The 19,882-nt window shown below is 45.8% G+C and overlaps 1 protein-coding gene across 1 annotated transcript in view; it reads right to left on the bottom strand.

The window, feature by feature from the left end:
• Window positions 1–5,653, bottom strand: part of LOC145819475 (ATP-dependent DNA helicase PIF1-like) — a 36,192-nt gene extending 30,539 nt beyond the window's left edge. Inside the window, exons 1-2 of the mRNA XM_082913478.1 lie at window positions 5,503–5,653; window positions 5,242–5,388 (exon numbers count right to left, since the gene is read on the bottom strand). Of these exons, the coding sequence (XP_082769604.1) occupies window positions 5,242–5,388; window positions 5,503–5,653 (298 nt within the window). The remainder of the gene's footprint in view (window positions 1–5,241; window positions 5,389–5,502) is intronic.
• Between the last annotated feature and the right edge of the window lie 14,229 nt (window positions 5,654–19,882).

Below are 19,882 nucleotides of genomic sequence, written 5' to 3'. Positions count from 1 at the left end.
GAGGTTTTGACAGCCTCCAGAGGAGTGAAGGAAGGAAAACAGAGGCAGCCTATGCATGGCGGCGCGTTTCCCGAGGCAGTTTATCTGTTTTCTTAGCTTAATTTAATTTGTTAATTAAATTAATTAATTTGTAATTATTAATTAACCTGCGTAGTTAATTAATTTGTAATATTTATTTGGTCCCTCCGAGTGAGGGCAAATCTGTAATAAGTGTGTGTGGGTGGTGTGTATGTCTTCCAACCCCACTTCTTTCTTCCCTTTTATTTACCTGCTTATGATGGTAGATTAGGGCACATTTATTTTAGCATACCTTATGCTATGCATGCGTGCATTCATGCATTTGTTGACATGCATCAGGCTCGGCACATCATGCTAACTGCATTCGTACTTTAATTTCAAAATTGAATATGTGATAGTTGATCGCATTTCATATGCCATGTTTAGGGTTAGCCGAGCCTACCTAGATTGCATTTTTGCATGTGATGCATTAGCCATTTTTAACATGAACTAGGACATGCATGTTTGCTAACTAGTTTATTGTTTTGGCACGGAGTACGATGTAAGTATTTATGCTTTAGCATCCCGCATGTATGTGAGTGTTGCCATGACAGTATGCCTGCCATGCGGCTAAGTGCTTAAATGAGATAAACTGTTTTGAATGCCTGTGGGTGGAGGTTGGATTGTTTGAGTTGGAAAAACTCGTTGAAATCCGTATTTTAGCCTACTTGCGAGTAGCAAATTCCAAAGCGCTTTTCAAAACAAACGGATATGCAATGCTTATTTCCAAATTAGACAATCTAGTCTATACTTGTTTGCTGCGCGCATAACATAGTAATTCTAGGCTAACAATTGGAATAAGAATATGTAAAGTTTTCAAAATCGGATATCATGGTTAGAAGAGGCCGGTCTTCGGACCGGGCGAAAGGGGGTGCTCATAGCTGACCTTCCCCGATCGTACCCAAGCTCCCGAGCCGAGACAACTCCGGTGATGACGGACATGTGGCCTTCGGCACCGAGTCAGGGTTTCCTAAATTTCCCCATTTTAAAAATATTTAGGTGGCGACTCTGTATCTGGCAAAGCATTCCATGTTTGGCACTACTTTTTCAAAAATCTGTTTCTCAAAACGATTTGCCAGATTTGGAATCTTTGGTTCAGATTAAGAACCGCGACAACAAAAATCGAGTCCGAACTGTAGCAGCGAGGTCCCCCTCCGCGGGCGCGTCTACAGAGATATGTGAATTAAAGAACGGATTGAACTGTTAGTGACCCTTTTGTGCTCATGAAATGTGTAGGGTCAAGTTCCAGGGCAAATCCACAAGCCGATCACTGTGAGTAATATCGATATTTGAATATTTGTGAATGTCCAATTGTTATTTCCTTTAAGCTTTATGAGTTGCTATTCGGAATTGTGGACGAGAGTCCGATATGAATAAACACAAATGAATGGGCCAAAGGCCGTTTTGACATAAATGAATGGGCCAAAGGCCGTTTTGATACAGATGAATGGGCCAAAGGCCGTTTTGACATAAATGAATGGGCCAAAGGCCGTTTTGATATAAATGAATGGGCCAAAGGCCGTTTTGACATAAATGAATGGGCCAAAGGTCGTTTTGATATAAACGAATGGGCCAAAGGCCGTTTTGACATAAATGAATGGGCCAAAGGCCGTTTTGATATAAATGAATGGGCCAAAGGCCGTTTTGACATAAATGAATGGGCGGAAGGCCGTTTTGACGTAGATGGAAATCAGAATGGGCCAAAGGCCAATATGTTTCGAACTACAGTCACTTGATCTAAACTCTCTATAACTGCACATATTGTTTATATGACTTCTGTCTTTGATATTATTCACTGGGCTATCGCTCACGCTCATTCATGTGTTTGTAGGGTGAGCCAAGGGAAGTCCAAACCCAGCCCCAGTGAAGTCTGCTAGGGAAAAACCAAGTTTGGAGGAAGTCAGCCTTACGTCTCACTCTTGAGACCTATCCTTGCCTCTTGCTATGTAATTACATTTTGTCTTGCCGGCAGGGACTTTATGTATGTCTATAAATAGTCTGTCATAGGTTGACTCGTTTTAGATGATTCTGTCTGTAATGAATTTTGTGGAACTGTACTTTTGATGTGGGTTATTAACGTATCTGAGTGTGGCCTATTTGATGTGCATATAAGCACGGCTCTATGGACAAAGTTTTTAAATTTTTGCTTTTGTTTGGCCCCTTTACTCTGACAAGTCATCTTGTGTCGGTTTGAGGCCGTAGGTAATCACGGGATTACTGGCCGGTCATGTCCTTAACCCATAGGGGCGGGTTCGGGTCGTGACACTTTACCCAGAAAGCCTCGCACCTCCTTTTCAGTCCTTGGTGGTGGCATTTCTAAGATGGCCTTGATTTTGGAAGGGTCGACTTCGATACCTCTCTGTGTAATCAGAAACCCCAACATTTTCCCTACTGTAACACCGAACGTACACTTCTGAGGATTCAGCCACAACCAAAACTCTCTAATCCTTTGGAAAAGCTTTTGCAAGGCGGTGTAGTGGCCCTCTCTTTCTTTGGACTTGAAAATCATGTCATCCACGTACACCTCTACCTCTTTGTGGATCATGTCGTGCAATATTGTGGTCGCGGCCCGTTGATATGTAGCTCCAGCATTCTTTAGCCCAAATGGCATTACCCTATAGCAATAAGTCCCCCACGGGGTGGTGAATGCAGTCTTTTCTCTGTCTTCAGGTGCCATTACTATCTGGTTGTAGCCCGAAAAGCCATCCATGAATGAAAGCAAAGCATGCCCCGCTGTGAAGTCCACTAACTCATCGATATGCAGCAAGGGGAAGTTGTCCTTCGAACTAGCTCTATTCAAGTCCCTGAAATCCACGCATACCCAGATCCTACCATCCTTCTTCAGCACTAGCACAATGTTGGCCAACCAAGTTGGGTATTCGGATACCAGCAGGAACCCTGCGTCAATTTACTTTGTGACCTCTTCTTTAATCTTGAGAGCCCAGTTGGGGCGGATCCTTCTGAGTTTCTGTTTAACGGGTCAGGCCTCGGGGTGAAGAGGGATCCGGTGCTGTACAATCTCAGGATCGATTCCAGGCATGTCTTCGTAGGACCACGCAAAAACAATTTGAAATCTTTTAATAAAGCGACTAAGCGCTCGTGTTCCTCTGAAGACAACGTGGACCCGATCTGGACCAGCCGCGGGTCCTCCTCAGTACCAATATTCACAGTAGTGATTTCATCCATTAAGGGTTTAACAAATCTTTCCTGCTCTTGTTCAATTAAGCATTGCAAAATCGAAAGAATTTCTTCCTCGTCGTTTTCATCAAAATTTTGAAAGTCTGAGTTAATGCAATAAATCAAGGGCACAGAAAAGTACTCAGAAACCACTCTCATTAAGCACATCCAAATCGTCCGATTCTTCGATTACAACAGACTCAAAAGAAAAAGAAAAAGACGAACTAGACAGGACTGTGGCATCCGGGTTGTCACCCCCAGGAATACCAGACTCAGACTCAGACTCAGTCGAGCTAGAACCTGATTCCGACTCAACAGATTCGATGGAATCAGATTCCGGCTCACTACCTGACCCGGTGCTGCTTGATAAAGATCCCTCTTCGTACTGCCTGATGAGAGAGGGTGCAATGGATGCATCCAAAATGTTTGATGGTAGGCCCGCAGCTGTTTCATTCCCGATCATAGACACCGAGAAGTTATCCCCCAAATACTTCTGATCGATCGGAGGATCTGAAAGTAGACACGCTAGCACTACCCCCATTTCACTTTCAGCGTCCTCAGACTCCACTTTCTTGTTCTGCTCAGCCTCAGCTAATGGGTCCGTCTACTCTTCGGCGACGTCATCTCCGGATAATTGTAGGTCAAAGAAAATCTCAAACCCTGGCACACGGCACTCCTCTTCGTTTATCCACGGTTCTGGGAAACCACAAAATGGAAAGTACTTCCCCTCTCAGACAAAGCGTCCGTTTAAGGTGCCCTGAATGGGCCGGTGCATCAACTCAAAAGGCTTCCCTACCTGCTGCGCTCTGGCTCTCCCAGCCATTTCCTTACCTTTTCTCACCCAATCCTCTTTGGTGGGCAGATAACCCAAGCCAAAGGTATGTGGGTTGTGTGGCACTTCGGCCAATGCTGCAACGCCCTTCCAACCACTCTTTCCCAATCCTATCCCGGGGATGTGTTGAAGCTTGTTCATGAGGTATACTGATTGTGCACTAACATACACCCCCACATTAACAACTAAGATGTTCTGCACGAACCGGGCCTCAGCCAGGGTAAAACCTGACATGAACACATCCTCCATACCGTGCTCAATTTCCAAGACTGGCATAGATACTTCTGGCGGTGGATGGATTGACGAATTTCCAAAAATGATGGCTACTCCGTTCCCATTGGGGTACTTCAACATCTGATGTAAGGTGGACGAAACTGCCTTTACCTAATGCAACCACGGCCGCCCCAAGAGTAGATTGAAGGTTGCAGGAACTTCCAGGATGTGAAAGTCTATCTCATGTTGTCCCGGACCAACCTTAGTTTGAATTTGCACAGTCCCCTTCACCTCTCTACTTGTGTTATCATACACCCTTATTACCTGGGTGGTTGGCGCAAAGTCTGTGGGTTTTAACCCGATTGCATAGGCTGTCCTTGTCGGGCACACATTGATGGTGGACCCAGTATCAACAAGAACCACCGGTATCCATTTGCTCTTACACTCCACAGAGATGTAAAATGGCTTTTTGTGATTCGCACCCTCGGGTGGCAATTCTTTGTTGGAGAAGGTCAACATCAGGGAAGCTCCTCCCGGAAAGACCAATCCCACCAGCTGTTCCGGCGTGGTTTCTATTGAGAGCTTGGCCTTATCCATTGCCGATAGGACGACCTGTCTATGTACTCGCGAAGCCATAAGCAGTCCCCAGATGGAGATGTCTGCTTGTATCTTTTTCAACTACTTCAGTACAGCCTCTTCTTCGAGTTGCTTCTCTCTCTGTTTCTCTGCCTCCTTGTCTTTCCCGGACGTTTCTGGTTGGTCTAAATGCGGGGCCTTGAAATATTGCTCGCTCCTGGTTATATGATCGACTTCGCCGATGTACCAGGTATCATCTGGTTGATTGCTCCCCCCGTCCTCATCCGTGTGGACAAGACATAGATCATCGTCCTCCCACCACATTCTATTGGCAGCCAACAGACACCCGTTTGGCTCTGTTACCACCGTCCTTGTACTCATGGTACCTTCTGTCCACGCATTCGCAACACTCTTCGTTCCTGTGCATACAACACTTTCAGTCCCCACAGGGGCTTTGGCTTTCCTAATTCTCTCAGACTCTTTGATTCCTTCTTGTTCTAATTGCATCAGTGCAGTTTGTTGTTCAATAATCCCTGCATTCAAAATGCCCAAATCTTGAGCGAAATTCGCGACACGGGCGCTCTCCGGTGATGCATTCTGATCTCCAGCCCTTCCGGCCACAATTGATGTCCTTGCCCCTGCCGGGCCCTGTTCCAACTGAGATTCTTCGGTGACGTCTAGTAAGTCATCAAGCCATCCGGTAACCTTTGCTGACTCTTCAAAATCAGACCAGTTGACTACCATGCCCTCTGGATCTTGTTCATTGAAGAATTGGAGGTCAGCAAAATCCCCCTCCATAGCCGCCAAGTCATCTATCCTCTAACCAAATCCATCCCCCAGCACCACACAAAGCTCTGCCCCTGCCGGCAATTCCATATTTGGCCCAACCTGGCCTATTGACAAAATGTAGTCACTCGGACTGTATACCTCCTCAGGAAAACTCCCAGATTCCTCAGATTCTGACTCAACAATCCCACTCTGTACTGAAGTCTTCCCTGTTCTGTCTTCGACAGTCACCACCATTGGTTCGGGTTGGGTTCTGGAGATGTCCAACATGCACAAGTCAGTGCAATCCGGAAGGAGCACCTCTGGCTTAGGTAGATGAGAATGAGTGATGTATATGCTGGGGTCGTATGCCGTAACCCCGGTCTGGATAAAGTTGATACGTTTGGGGGGTGGAGCTTGGTTGTGTGGCGGGAGAGGGTTGGTTGTGACATTGGGTTTCTCTAGAGGCATGATCACCCCATTATCGATGAGATCTTGAATCTCATGGCATAATCGGAAGTACTGGTTAGTGTCATGACCGTGCTGTTGGTGAAACGAGCAGTATTTGGTTGGGTTATGGGAAGGGGGAGTTTTTCCGGCAATGGTCGCGGCTCTAGGGGCTTTAAGTTCCCTTTTTTGATTAAAACCCCCAGAGCTTTGGACAGGGGCATATATAATGGAGTGACGGCTCTTTGGCTTTTGGGTGGGTATCTAGCTATTTGCGAACTACTACCGGACGCACCGGTGAATGGCATAGCCGCAAGGGTTCTTGGGGTGTTGGTGGTGACCATGCTTACTTCCTGAGATCTGGCGACTGCAGTACTGCTTGTGCCTGCATTCGTACTGCAGTTATTGAAGGTTCTCCTGGGTTGCTCTCTGTCATTGTCAACCAAGCCCTGCTTCAAGACATCCTCGATCTGTACTCCCATCTCATGCAGATCTGAAAAGGTGGGAAAGGGGAGATCAATCATTTTTTGCATGAGTGTAACAGCGCCCGCGTGAGGCCTCATGCTACAGTTCGGACTCTCGATTTGTAGTCACGGTTCTTAATCTGAACCAAAGAGTCCAAATCTGGCAAATCGTTTGAGAAACAGATTTTTGAAAAAGTAGTGCCAAACATGGACTGCTTTGCCAGATACAGAGTCGCCACCTAAATATTTTAAAATGGGGGAATTTAGGAAACCCTGACTCGGTGCCGAAGGCCACATGTCCGTCATCACCGGAGTTGTCTCGGCTCGGGAGCTTGGGTACGATCGGGGAAGGTCAGCTATGAGCACCCCCTTTCGCCCGGTCCGAAGACCGGCCTCTACTAACCGTGATATCCGTTTTTAAAAACTTTATGTGTTCTTATTCCAATTATTAGCCTAGAATTCCTATGTTATGCGCACAGCAAACAAGTATAGACTAGATTGCCTAATTTGGAAAGAAACATTGCATATCCGTTCATTTCGAAAATGCTTTGGAATTTGCTACTCGCAAGTAGGCTAAAATGCGGATTTCAACGAGTCTTTCCAACTCAAACAATCCAACCTTCACCCACAGGCATTCAAAACAGTTTAACACATAAGCATCTAGCCACATGGTAATCATACTGTCATGTTAACATTCACACACATGTGAGATGCTAAAGCATAAATACTTACATCGTACTCCGTGCCAAAACAGTAAACTAGTTAGCAAACATGCATGTCCTAGTTCATGTTAAAAATGGCTAATGCAACACATGCAAAGATGCAATCTAAATAGGCTCGGCTAACCCTAAAATGGCATATGAAATGCTACAAGTAACATGTATTCAATTTGGAATTGAAAAGTACAATGTAGTTTGTATGATGTACCGAGCCCGGTGCATGTCAACAAATGCATGAATGCACGCATGCATAGCATAAGGTATGCTAAAATAAATGTGCCCTAATCTACCATCATAAGCAGGTAAATAAAAGGGAAGAAAGAAGTGAGGTTGGAAGACATACACACCACCCGCACACACTTATTACAGATTTACCCTCACTCGGAGGGACCGAATAAATATTACAAATTAATTAACTACGCAAGCTAATTAAATATTACAAATTGCCTAATTTAATTAACAAATTAAAATAGACTAAGAAAAGCAGTAAACGCCTCGGGAAATGCGCCGCCATGCGCAAGCTGCCTCTGTTTTCTTTCCTCTGCTCCTCTGGAGGCTGTCAAAACCTCAGGGTTGCATCCCTGGACACTGGGGAGTGCCACCGGCTGGGTGAAATTGCCACCGGCACTGAGATGTTGCCACCGGCACAAAATTGAAGCTGTCGGCAGAGAAAAGATTGCCGGCCGGCACCTTACACTGCCGGTCGGCAGAGTATTCCTGCAGAACCTGCAACCCACAGCAACAGAGGACAAGGCAAAGCATGGCAGCACATTTCAAGGCATATATGCACCAACCATGTCTCTTATCATTGTAATGACTCAAAGGGACATGTGCCTCGATTCTCAGACCACCAATCGCGTATTTCCATGCATGATGGCCCAAGGAATCAAGTATGCAACTTTCATGTCAAATGAAATGCAAACCAATCAAACAAACTAAAGCCCAACCTCTATCACATGATCAAGAGGCAAGGCATGCATGCCAATGCAATGCAACCTAGGCATACGAGCTAAGGATGCAACATGCCGATACAAGCAAACATGCAAGGTGAGCATGCAAATAAGCAAAGGATGGTCTTAAACATGAATTAGGCAGCTCTAGTTAGGCCCAAAACAGTGGCCAATGGAAGAAGATGAAGTGCCTCGAAATGCGTGCACACGGGCACGCAAACCGAGGCAATGGCATATGCAATGCAATGGCTAAAATGGCATATAGAATGCAACATGGACTTATACTAACATGAGAGAGCCTCAGCCACACTCACATAAGAGGCCGATGAATGAAAATGAAGTGCCTCGAAATGCGTGCACACGGGCACGCAAACCGAGGCAATGGCATACGCAATGCAATGGCATGGAAAATGACATGCAAATATGCTAATGGGATTTCAGCACTGAAATGTGGGGGAAAGCAGCCCCGGAATGAGGCGAAAACACACCCGATGCATGGAATAGTCCCGAAACATGGACTTTGGCACCCGAAATGGCCTATAGCTATATCAAACATGCACAACATGGACATGGAGCATGAAGACAGAAGAAAAACAGCTTCAAAATAAGCATTTTTATAGTACAAGTCATGGCCAAACAACAAGCAAAGATAGGGCAACAATGGCATGCAAAAATGGCCCTAAACATGAGGTTATGAAGCAACTCACGGCTGCTAATTCCAAACAGGTTAGGGCCCTTCAACAACATTTAAGCGGGGCCCAAAATATGATGTTTTGCAGTAGATGACAAGGCTCGAAAACAGATACAAGCATGGCAAACAATCTATGCAAGATTAAGGCCACAAAAGGGCTATAACATGAAGTACACAAAATATTCATCAAACAGCCAAAGACCCTCAATAAAACATGTTCAGGAGGTCAAAATAAAGCCACTTTTAGTTCGGACCAGGGTCCAAAAACAGCAACATCAGGGGCTGCCAAGACATGCAAAAATGGGACCAAAAAGAGGATATAAAGGGGAGTACAACATGGAAGTCCCAAACAGTGTTGAGCCCTTCTTCAATGTTGAAGAAGGGCTCAAAATAAGCCTATCTTCAGTTTACATCAGGCTCAAAACCAGATTACACATAGGCCAAAAATAACATGCAAGATTAGGGCCTAAATGAGAGATAAAGAAGGAAGTGCTAGCTACTATCCTCAAACAGCAAGAGGTCCTCAATCAAACATGAAGAGGACCTCAAAATATGATGATTTGAAGTTTAGGTCGGAGCCCAAAAGTGCAAGAAACTATGGCTTAGATATTAAGCAAGAAAAGGCTAGAAAAGGGAAGATGAGGACTCACCCTTGAAGACCAGCAAATCAGCGCCTCTTGGACCAAGTTTAGGTGCTCCTAAGCTTTGGAGAACAGCCTCAAGCTACTGGAATGGGCGTTGGATGCCTTGTGCTATGAGTTGATGAAGAAATGGCCCAAGAACAAGGGTATTTGATGGTTGAATGAGAGAGATATGGAGAGAGATGGAGGGTTGCATGTATGTATATCAGATATATGTCTATATATCTCTGGTTTTTTGTCCTCAAGTCTCTAACCTAGACAAAGGGAGAGGAATGGTGCTTATATAAGCAAAGCTAAGCTTCTAAGACAAGCTTCAAAGGGTCAAAGGGGTTCAAGGCTTATTGGAGAAGCTTGGACAGCTGGTAGGCTTCTTGAGGAAGCCAAGAAAAGGGGTCAAGGCTTCCTCAAGAAGCCTTGAGCAAAGGGTGCAAGAAAAGGGGCCAAAGGTGTGCAAAGGGTGCAAAACAAGCACACATGCACGTGGGGGATCAATTTTGTGCATTCCAGCTGGCACAGCTGTAATCCACTCAATCTGCAGAATGCTCTGGAAGGCCGTCGGCTAGCAAAAATTGCCGGTCAGCACAATAAAGTGCCGGTCGGCACAATAAATGGCCGGTCGGCACAATAGATTGCCGGCCGGCACAAACAGAGTGCCGATGGGTGGCCGGTGAGGTCAAAAAAGTGCCGGTGGATGTCCAGATTGAAGCCCCGGAAGTTAGCTTTCCAATGGCGCAAACCTTGCATTAAAATTCCTTCTGTGCAAAAAGTTATGCCCTTTTCCGTGAAGCCGCGCAGATTCGATCCAACCGGGATGATGCCCGACTTCAACTGATCATATCTCCCCCACCCGGACTTGGCTCTAGGAGATTCTTGAGTGCAAAATGAAGCCCTGGAAGTCTTCTTTCCAACGATGGTGGCCTCATAGCTTAACTCCAAGTATGCAATTGAATGAGCCCGATTTAGCGAGGGCTGCTCGATTTTCTCCTGCCCGGATTCATGCCGAACTTCTCCCAAACTAGATTTCTCCTCTCCTTTCCTCTTTTCTTCAACTCCAAAACCCTAAACAAAGTGTTTTGAAAGATTTGCCTCTCTTCTAGCCGAAGAAACTGATTCTTTGCCCTGCACATCTCTCAACACCGAGCAAACCATCAGTAGTGCCCAAGTCTTAAGGCCGGTCAAAAATGGGGTGTCTACAGTTGCCCCTCTTTGACAGAACTCGAAAGTCATAACAATGACGGGAGTGAATGTCAAAGCCCAGAGACGACCCATTTTTGACAAGGCCGAAGACTTGGACAAACAAACAAAATACAGATAAATAAATGGTTGTGCCCACAGGCTGCCTACGTATCCCTTTGCAAGGAATCAAACCAGCGTAGTTCAGGGGCAGGATGCAAATGATATGCAGGAAGACTTTGATAATTGGACTTATACGCCACGCGAAGCCTGTTTGAACATTGGACTTATATGCTACGCAAAGCCGGTTTGTAAAACAATGCAAGTGGAATGTGCGTGACAACGCAAGTGAAGAGGTGTGCATGACAATGCGACCTAAGATGAATTCCAAACACACTGAAATTGTGTGGGGAAATGGGACAGGGAGAAACATAGGGACATATCCCGGTGTTTCGGAATGATGTGAGCATTGGAACGTATTCCGAACGCTTTTAACTGAAGAGGGAGAAACATAGGGACGTATCCCAAGGATTCGGGACGTATCCCAAAGGTTAGGGACGTATCCCAAAGATTAGGGATGTATCCCAAAGATGAGGGACGTATCCCAAGGGTTAGGGACGTATCCCAAGGGTTAGGGACATATCCCAAAGATTAGGGACGTATCCCAAAGGTTAGGGACGTATCCCAAGGATTAGGGACGTATCCCAAAGGTTAGGGACGTATCCCAAAGATTAGGGACGTATCCCAAGGATTAGGGACGTATCCCAAAGGTTAGGGACGTATCCCAAAGATGAGGGACGTATCCCAAAGGTGAGGGACGTATCCCAAAGGTTAGGGACGTATCCCAAAGATTAGGGACGTATCCCAAGGGTTAGGGACGTATCCCAAGGATTAGACAAAGGAGAAGAAACATAGGGACGTATCCTGGTGTTTCAGAAAAGGAGAAAGAAACGTAGGGACGTATCCCGGTGTTTCGGAAAAGGGAGAGAAACATAAGGACGTATCCCAGTGTCTCGGAAAAGGGAGAGAAACATAAGGACGTATCCCAGTGTCTCGGAAAAAGAGAGAAACGTAGGGACGTATCCCGGTGTCTCGGAAAAAGAGAGAAACGTAGGGACGTATCCCGGTGTTTCGGAAAGAAGGAGAAACATAGGGACGTATCCCGGTGTTTCGAAAAAGGAGAGAAACGTAGGGACGTATCCCGGTGTTTCGGAAAGAAGGAGAAACATAGGGACGTATCCCGGTGTTTCGGAAAAAGAGAAAGAAACATAGGGACGTATCCCGGAGTTTCGGAAAAAGAGAAAGAAACATAGGGACGTATCCCGGAGTTTCGGAAAAAGAGAAAGAAACATAGGGACGTATCCCGGAGTTTCCGAATGAGAAGGGAAAGCATAAGGACGTATCCCAGTGTTTCTGAATAAGAGAGCGTGCATAACAATGCAAGTGGAAAGTGCGTGACAACGCAAGTGAAAAGGTGCATGACAATGCAAATGTAATGAGCATGACAATGCTGGATAGATGTGCAAAATCAATGCAATGAATGAGCATAACAATGCTAGTGAAGTGGGTGCATAACAATGCAATTGGAACGTGCATCACAATGCAAGATTGATCTTGCGCCTGAGGTAGAGGTACACTCATATTTCGGAGCATTGACAAGGCCCTGAAGAGGTACGTCCGGTGTACAATCACGGAATTTTCTGAAGTTGACACAAACTCAGATACTTCGATTTTCGCTCTTTTGCTTTTGCTTTGCAGTCTGGAACTATCATAGCTTCAGATAGGTCCTGGTTTCACCGTTCACACTTATCGGGGGTGGACCCTGCAGTTTTCGAAAGAACAAATTTCCTTTTTTGCACAAATGTGGAGAATGGCACAGCACTCTGAGCACACAACAAATCATTTTTTGAAATTGAGAAAATGAGTTCTCGACCAGGTATTGAGCCCACGACTGAACACAGCGAGAAAGACTCAACAACGGAAAACAAAAGGTAAACAACCTAAACACGTCGAGACACGCTCGGAACGACTCAAAGCAAGAATCGAGACAAACAAAACAAAAGACACGACACACAGACGTGCACAGGGAGCCTGTTTCACCGGGTATTATTCCCACCCTTTCTTATTTGTGATTCTCACATCACTCGGCTCTCAAGCTCGGTTTTTCTCTCAAAACCCTTTTCTCGCTTTTTCTCTCAGCGCACATCTCTCTATTCTTTAATCTCTCGTTTTTCATCCCTCCCCTGGGTGGTTGATGGATAAGCTGGAAATTGTGGGCTCTTGCCCCTGGTATTTTACCAGACTCTTGTTCACAACAGTGAATTTCTCCCACAGAGGGGTTGCAATGCGACCAGACGCGCAGCAGATCTGCAATTGACATCGGTTGACGATGCTCCGCTGGGGAGTTTGGACGTGATCAGATCTGTCCAGATGAGGGAGTGGAATATCTTGATCCTTTCCAGTTTGTGCTTCGCACTTGACTTGATTCCTCGTTGCTTGGAGGATGAGAGAGCTTTTAGCCCTTTGTTGTTGACTTCAGTTGTGCCCTTTTCTGGCAGGTAGAGTGGCCTTCTTGGCAAGTATGTTCTGACAACGGGGGAAAGACAGGAAGCCTGACTCAACTGTGCCCCTAGTTCATTATTTTGACCATTTTTGTTTTTGTTTTCTACTAAAACAATTTTGACCAACATGAGAGTCAGATTAACACACTTGTTCGATTTTTGATTTGAAATCATGCAAGTCAGGCTATGAGCACTGAAAATTTTCCTTTTTTTGCGTCCAAGAAATGGTCCAGTTTTTGGAAAAGATGGAACAATTTTTGAGGGATCAGTCAACCTCAGTAAAAATTCTCAAAAATTATTTTTGCAAACGGCCAATGCTTAACAAGCACGGAACCCACTCTTGAGACGCACAACCTCGGATTTGGAGGAAAATTGCCCCTTGTTGGAGGGAAGCTGCATGGCAACGGAAAGTTGCCCCTTGTTTGAACGGCACCGCAGTGCATTGAATGGCAACGAAAAGTTGCCCCTTGTGTGAATGGCACCGCGGCGCATTTATAATCAGTCCTCGAAGCGATGATTGCAACCGAACTCTCGGATACAGAGAAGGCAAAGATTATCAGAACCATTACATGGACATTATCGAATTCGAAGTGTTTGTGGCTGGACTTCAAGATGAAGTTGCCTACGTATCCCAAACATGGGAATCAAGCCTTACGTAGTTCCGGGGTTAAGGTACACTCGGGTATTAACCTCTCCTTTTTAGGCTCTAACTTTTGCCAAGGCGCCCGTTGCGGGTTTTCGACCTTGCGAGCTTTGTTCTTCTTTTCTTTTCAATTCTTTTCATTTTTTATCTTTTCTTTTCTTTCTTTTTTTCTTTTCTTTTCTTTTTTTTTCTTTTCTTTTCTTCCTTTTTTTTTTGTTCTTTTTCTTCTTTTTCTTGCTCTAACTTTTGCCTGGGTCGCCCTTCCGGGTTTTCGGCCTAGCGAGCCTCTCAAGGGTAAAAGTGTAGCTTGGTCCATGCCAAATGGTTATAGGGTTTCGAAGCCATCCGTATCCAGGAGAGTGGCTATTGATTTGCAAGAGGACTCATCTTCAGCTCTTCGAGCATATCTGACATTTTTGCCCCTAGTTCGAGAGGTACTTCCGTTCCAGCTTTGCGAGCTCATTCTGATCTTCTGATCTTTTTGATCTGACTTTCCTGGCCTCTTGTCCGAGGGCTGCTTCGAATCTGGCCACACAGGCCTCACATTGTGGTTGATCGCGGAACCTTCTGAACTCAGGTTCAAGGTTTGAAAGTGAGAGGTCGAATCTCGAGGCTGAGAGCGATCCTAAGCTGCACAATCTCAAGAGCGATTCCACACAGGTCTTCGCAGGACTGCGCAAAACATTTTGTTTTTGAAAGTTTTTAAGAAAGCGACAGATCGCTCGTGCTGAAGACAGTGTGGGACCAATCTGGATCAAGTGAGGATCCTTCTCAGTACTCACATTAACAAACATGATCTCATTCATTAAGGGCTTAGCACGCCTCTCTCTCTCTCAAATGATCAAAATTTTGCAAATCCCGAGGAATTCATTCCTCTTCGTTTTCACCACAGTGTTCAAAAAAAGTTTTGAAAAAAACTTAGGTCGATACAATGATTTCAAGGCACAGAAAAGGCAGGCGAAGAGCACTGTCATTCCATTCAATACTTCTGGCACAACTGGCACACGGCAGAAGCAAACACAAGAGTGTGAAAATCACTGCTGTTCATTCAAATCTGTTGGCACAACTGGCTCCCTGGCAGAAACAGACTCAAAAGGACAAACACAAAGCAAAATAGTGATATCCGAAGTAACACCCCCGGAATCACCCGACTTTAACAAAACAGGACTGACTCGATACAACAAGACAGACCCGACTGACTCAGTATGAAAAGACTGACTCAATACAAATTGAGAAGACTGACCCAATACCCAAGTCAGAAAACACAAAAACTAGCATTCGTAAAATGCTCGAAACAGTGCGTGCCAAACGCCACATCTAGAGTAAACTGAGTGCCGCCCACAGGTGGTTCATCCCCTGATCACATATTCGTACTGTCCCCCGAGTTCACTGATCCAGTGGTGATAGACTTTACTGAGCTGGCGCGGCGATGACCTCGTTGTCAAACAAATCCTGTACATCGTGGCGCAGACGAAAGCAGCTATCGGTCTCATGACCAGTTTGTTGGTGGTACGCACAGTACTTAGTCTGGTCATGCTTTGCAGGGATAGGATCGGGTAGGGGCCATTGTTCCAACGGTTTCAGATGTCCTTTCCGAAGTAAGACCTCCAGAGCCTTTGACAAAGGCATATGGAGTGGGGTGAAAATCCTCTTGACTCGAGGTGGATATTTGGTTTTTTGTGAGCTACTTCCGGACGCACCGGTGAATGGGGTGGCTGTTTTTGATGCGGTGGTGGTGACCATGCCCACTTCAGAAGACCTTGCAGCTGCGTCACCGCTGGTGGTCGCATTCGAATTGCGGGAAAATGCCCTCCTGGGCTGCTCCTTATCCTGGTCAAAGAGGCCCTGTTTCATAGCATCCTCAATCTGCACTCCCATCTCATACAAGTCTGGAAAGGTAGGGAAGGGGATCACGATCATTTTCTGCATTAGCTTGGGCTGGAGATTGCACACAATCATCCGAATTTGATCTTTGTCAGTTGGCCTAATGGTCATCATTGAGGCCTTGGCCCTCCAGCGGGCCACGAATTCTGAGAAGCTCTCTTTCGGCTCCTGTCTCATCGTCTCAAGATCACGGGTCGTAATCTCGATTTGGGTATTGTATGAATATTGTGCGACGAAGGCCTCGGCCATCTCCTCCCAGTTTCGTTTCACTGAATCCTCCAATTTGGCATACCAGGTGACCGCAATACCCGACAGGGTCCTGCCAAAAAGGGAGAGCTTCTGTAATCTTGTCAAGCCCATCGGGCGCAAAACATCTGAAAACAAGCTCAGGTGGACTATGGGATCTCCTGACCCATCAAAACGGTCGATGTGAGGCATCTTGAACCTATCCGGCAGAGTTACAGCTGCATCGGTGTACCCGTCCTCAATGCCCGGGATGGACTTTACCCCCTGGGATTTCTTGAACAACTTTTCAAGCTTGTGCATTTTTAATGCCACGAGCTCCACCTCGGGCTCGAAGGGAGAATCTGATTGGTTGATAGGAGTGGGTGCCTTGGAGAGTTGAGGCAGAATCGGGGGTGGAGCTGGCCCGACTGGAATGTCCGTATCATCCTGGACATGGGTTGCCTCCCCGAGTATGGGAACTCTTGGTGGGGGAGGAGCCTGGTGCGAAGTAGATACTCCAGTTTGCTGCTCCAATCTGGCAATTGTCTCTGCCTGTTGGGCTATGACCACAGCCTGTTGCTTGGCGAATTCTGCTTGACGGACTGTGTCTTGCTGCATGGCTTTCATACTGTCCTGGAGTTGGCGCACCATCTCTTCCAGACTTGACATACTGTTCTAATCTAACTGAGCAACCGGTATATCTGTGTCGGCAATAGGCTCGGGAATCTCAGCCCGACTGCTCAAAGATCACTGATCTGGTAGCTGTTGTACTGGTGGCCTGTGCCTGACTAGCCTTCCCTGGCTCTAATTACCCTTGAACTGAATCTCTGACCTGACAAAGTCTATCAGCACAAGTCCGATGAACCTCGGGGGATATCGGAGCCTTCTGAAGCTATGGTTCCAGGACTACCTTGCAAAAGGGAAAACAGAGAGCATCTCAGCCTAATTTCACTGGAATAGATTTGAGCATACTAGGATGAATGTACCCAATACTGATCACTGTTTCCCAAATATCTTCCTGTAAACTGATACCCTCAGGTAAAACGGATTCCCCAAATACTGATGCTGATGCCCACAGGCCTGATGCCCAGACTTGTAAACTGGTATATGCATTTCTATAGAGATACACTCTAAAAGCACATAGCAAGTGAGAGAGAGCCAAAACACCCCTATGTTGGGGTAGGGTTTCCCTGTCCTATTTTGTCAGGAGCTAGGGTTTCACTACGCACACAGCGGTTTCAAACAACCTAACATCGGGTGAGCAACCTGTCCTAGTTTGGAATGGTCACTATGGATTTCAATATGCACTAGGTCGAATGGTCAAAAGGGTGCCCCGGTAAACCGGGGTTTGTGATCCCATGCTGTCAGAGCCCATAGCCGGTCAGCCTTATGGACATGCCTTGACAAGACAAGCCTCCGGCAAACCGTTCAGGAATGGCAGATGGCAAACACTGTGTTCCTAGGCGCACCAATGCACATGCAATGCAAAGAAACACATAAATGAAGTCAAAATGGGATATCACGAGTTCGAGTCAAGCTCTCTAAACTCCCCAGCAGAGTCGCCAGAAACTGTAACAGCGCCCGCGTGAGGCCTCATGCTACAGTTCGGACTCTCGATTTGTAGTCACGGTTCTTAATCTGAACCAAAGAGTCCAAATCTGGCAAATCGTTTGAGAAACAGATTTTTGAAAAAGTAGTGCCAAACATGGACTGCTTTGCCAGATACAGAGTCGCCACCTAAATATTTTAAAATGGGGGAATTTAGGAAACCCTGACTCGGTGCCGAAGGCCACATGTCCGTCATCACCGGAGTTGTCTCGGCTCGGGAGCTTGGGTACGATCGGGGAAGGTCAGCTATGAGCACCCCCTTTCGCCCGGTCCGAAGACCGGCCTCTACTAACCGTGATATCCGTTTTTAAAAACTTTATGTGTTCTTATTCCAATTATTAGCCTAGAATTCCTATGTTATGCGCACAGCAAACAAGTATAGACTAGATTGCCTAATTTGGAAAGAAACATTGCATATCCGTTCATTTCGAAAATGCTTTGGAATTTGCTACTCGCAAGTAGGCTAAAATGCGGATTTCAACGAGTCTTTCCAACTCAAACAATCCAACCTTCACCCACAGGCATTCAAAACAGTTTAACACATAAGCATCTAGCCACATGGTAATCATACTGTCATGTTAACATTCACACACATGTGAGATGCTAAAGCATAAATACTTACATCGTACTCCGTGCCAAAACAGTAAACTAGTTAGCAAACATGCATGTCCTAGTTCATGTTAAAAATGGCTAATGCAACACATGCAAAGATGCAATCTAAATAGGCTCGGCTAACCCTAAAATGGCATATGAAATGCTACAAGTAACATGTATTCAATTTGGAATTGAAAAGTACAATGTAGTTTGTATGATGTACCGAGCCCGGTGCATGTCAACAAATGCATGAATGCACGCATGCATAGCATAAGGTATGCTAAAATAAATGTGCCCTAATCTACCATCATAAGCAGGTAAATAAAAGGGAAGAAAGAAGTGAGGTTGGAAGACATACACACCACCCGCACACACTTATTACAGATTTACCCTCACTCGGAGGGACCGAATAAATATTACAAATTAATTAACTACGCAAGCTAATTAAATATTACAAATTGCCTAATTTAATTAACAAATTAAAATAGACTAAGAAAAGCAGTAAACGCCTCGGGAAATGCGCCGCCATGCGCAAGCTGCCTCTGTTTTCTTTCCTCTGCTCCTCTGGAGGCTGTCAAAACCTCAGGGTTGCATCCCTGGACACTGGGGAGTGCCACCGGCTGGGTGAAATTGCCACCGGCACTGAGATGTTGCCACCGGCACAAAATTGAAGCTGTCGGCAGAGAAAAGATTGCCGGCCGGCACCTTACACTGCCGGTCGGCAGAGTATTCCTGCAGAACCTGCAACCCACAGCAACAGAGGACAAGGCAAAGCATGGCAGCACATTTCAAGGCATATATGCACCAACCATGTCTCTTATCATTGTAATGACTCAAAGGGACATGTGCCTCGATTCTCGGACCACCAATCGCGTATTTCCATGCATGATGGCCCAAGGAATCAAGTATGCAACTTTCATGTCAAATGAAATGCAAACCAATCAAACAAACTAAAGCCCAACCTCTATCACATGATCAAGAGGCAAGGCATGCATGCCAATGCAATGCAACCTAGGCATACGAGCTAAGGATGCAACATGCCGATACAAGCAAACATGCAAGGTGAGCATGCAAATAAGCAAAGGATGGTCTTAAACATGAATTAGGCAGCTCTAGTTAGGCCCAAAACAGTGGCCAATGGAAGAAGATGAAGTGCCTCGAAATGCGTGCACACGGGCACGCAAACCGAGGCAATGGCATATGCAATGCAATGGCTAAAATGGCATATAGAATGCAACATGGACTTATACTAACATGAGAGAGCCTCAGCCACACTCACATAAGAGGCCGATGAATGAAAATGAAGTGCCTCGAAATGCGTGCACACGGGCACGCAAACCGAGGCAATGGCATACGCAATGCAATGGCATGGAAAATGACATGCAAATATGCTAATGGGATTTCAGCACTGAAATGTGGGGGAAAGCAGCCCCGGAATGAGGCGAAAACACACCCGATGCATGGAATAGTCCCGAAACATGGACTTTGGCACCCGAAATGGCCTATAGCTATATCAAACATGCACAACATGGACATGGAGCATGAAGACAGAAGAAAAACAGCTTCAAAATAAGCATTTTTATAGTACAAGTCATGGCCAAACAACAAGCAAAGATAGGGCAACAATGGCATGCAAAAATGGCCCTAAACATGAGGTTATGA

This window comes from Camellia sinensis, chromosome 2, assembly GCF_055761805.1.
Source record: "Camellia sinensis isolate YWXY chromosome 2, ASM5576180v1, whole genome shotgun sequence".
NCBI classification, from domain to species: Eukaryota; Viridiplantae; Streptophyta; class Magnoliopsida; order Ericales; family Theaceae; genus Camellia; species Camellia sinensis.
The sequence above is the reverse complement of the archived record's forward strand: the minus strand, read 5'-3'. Positions and strand labels throughout refer to the sequence as shown.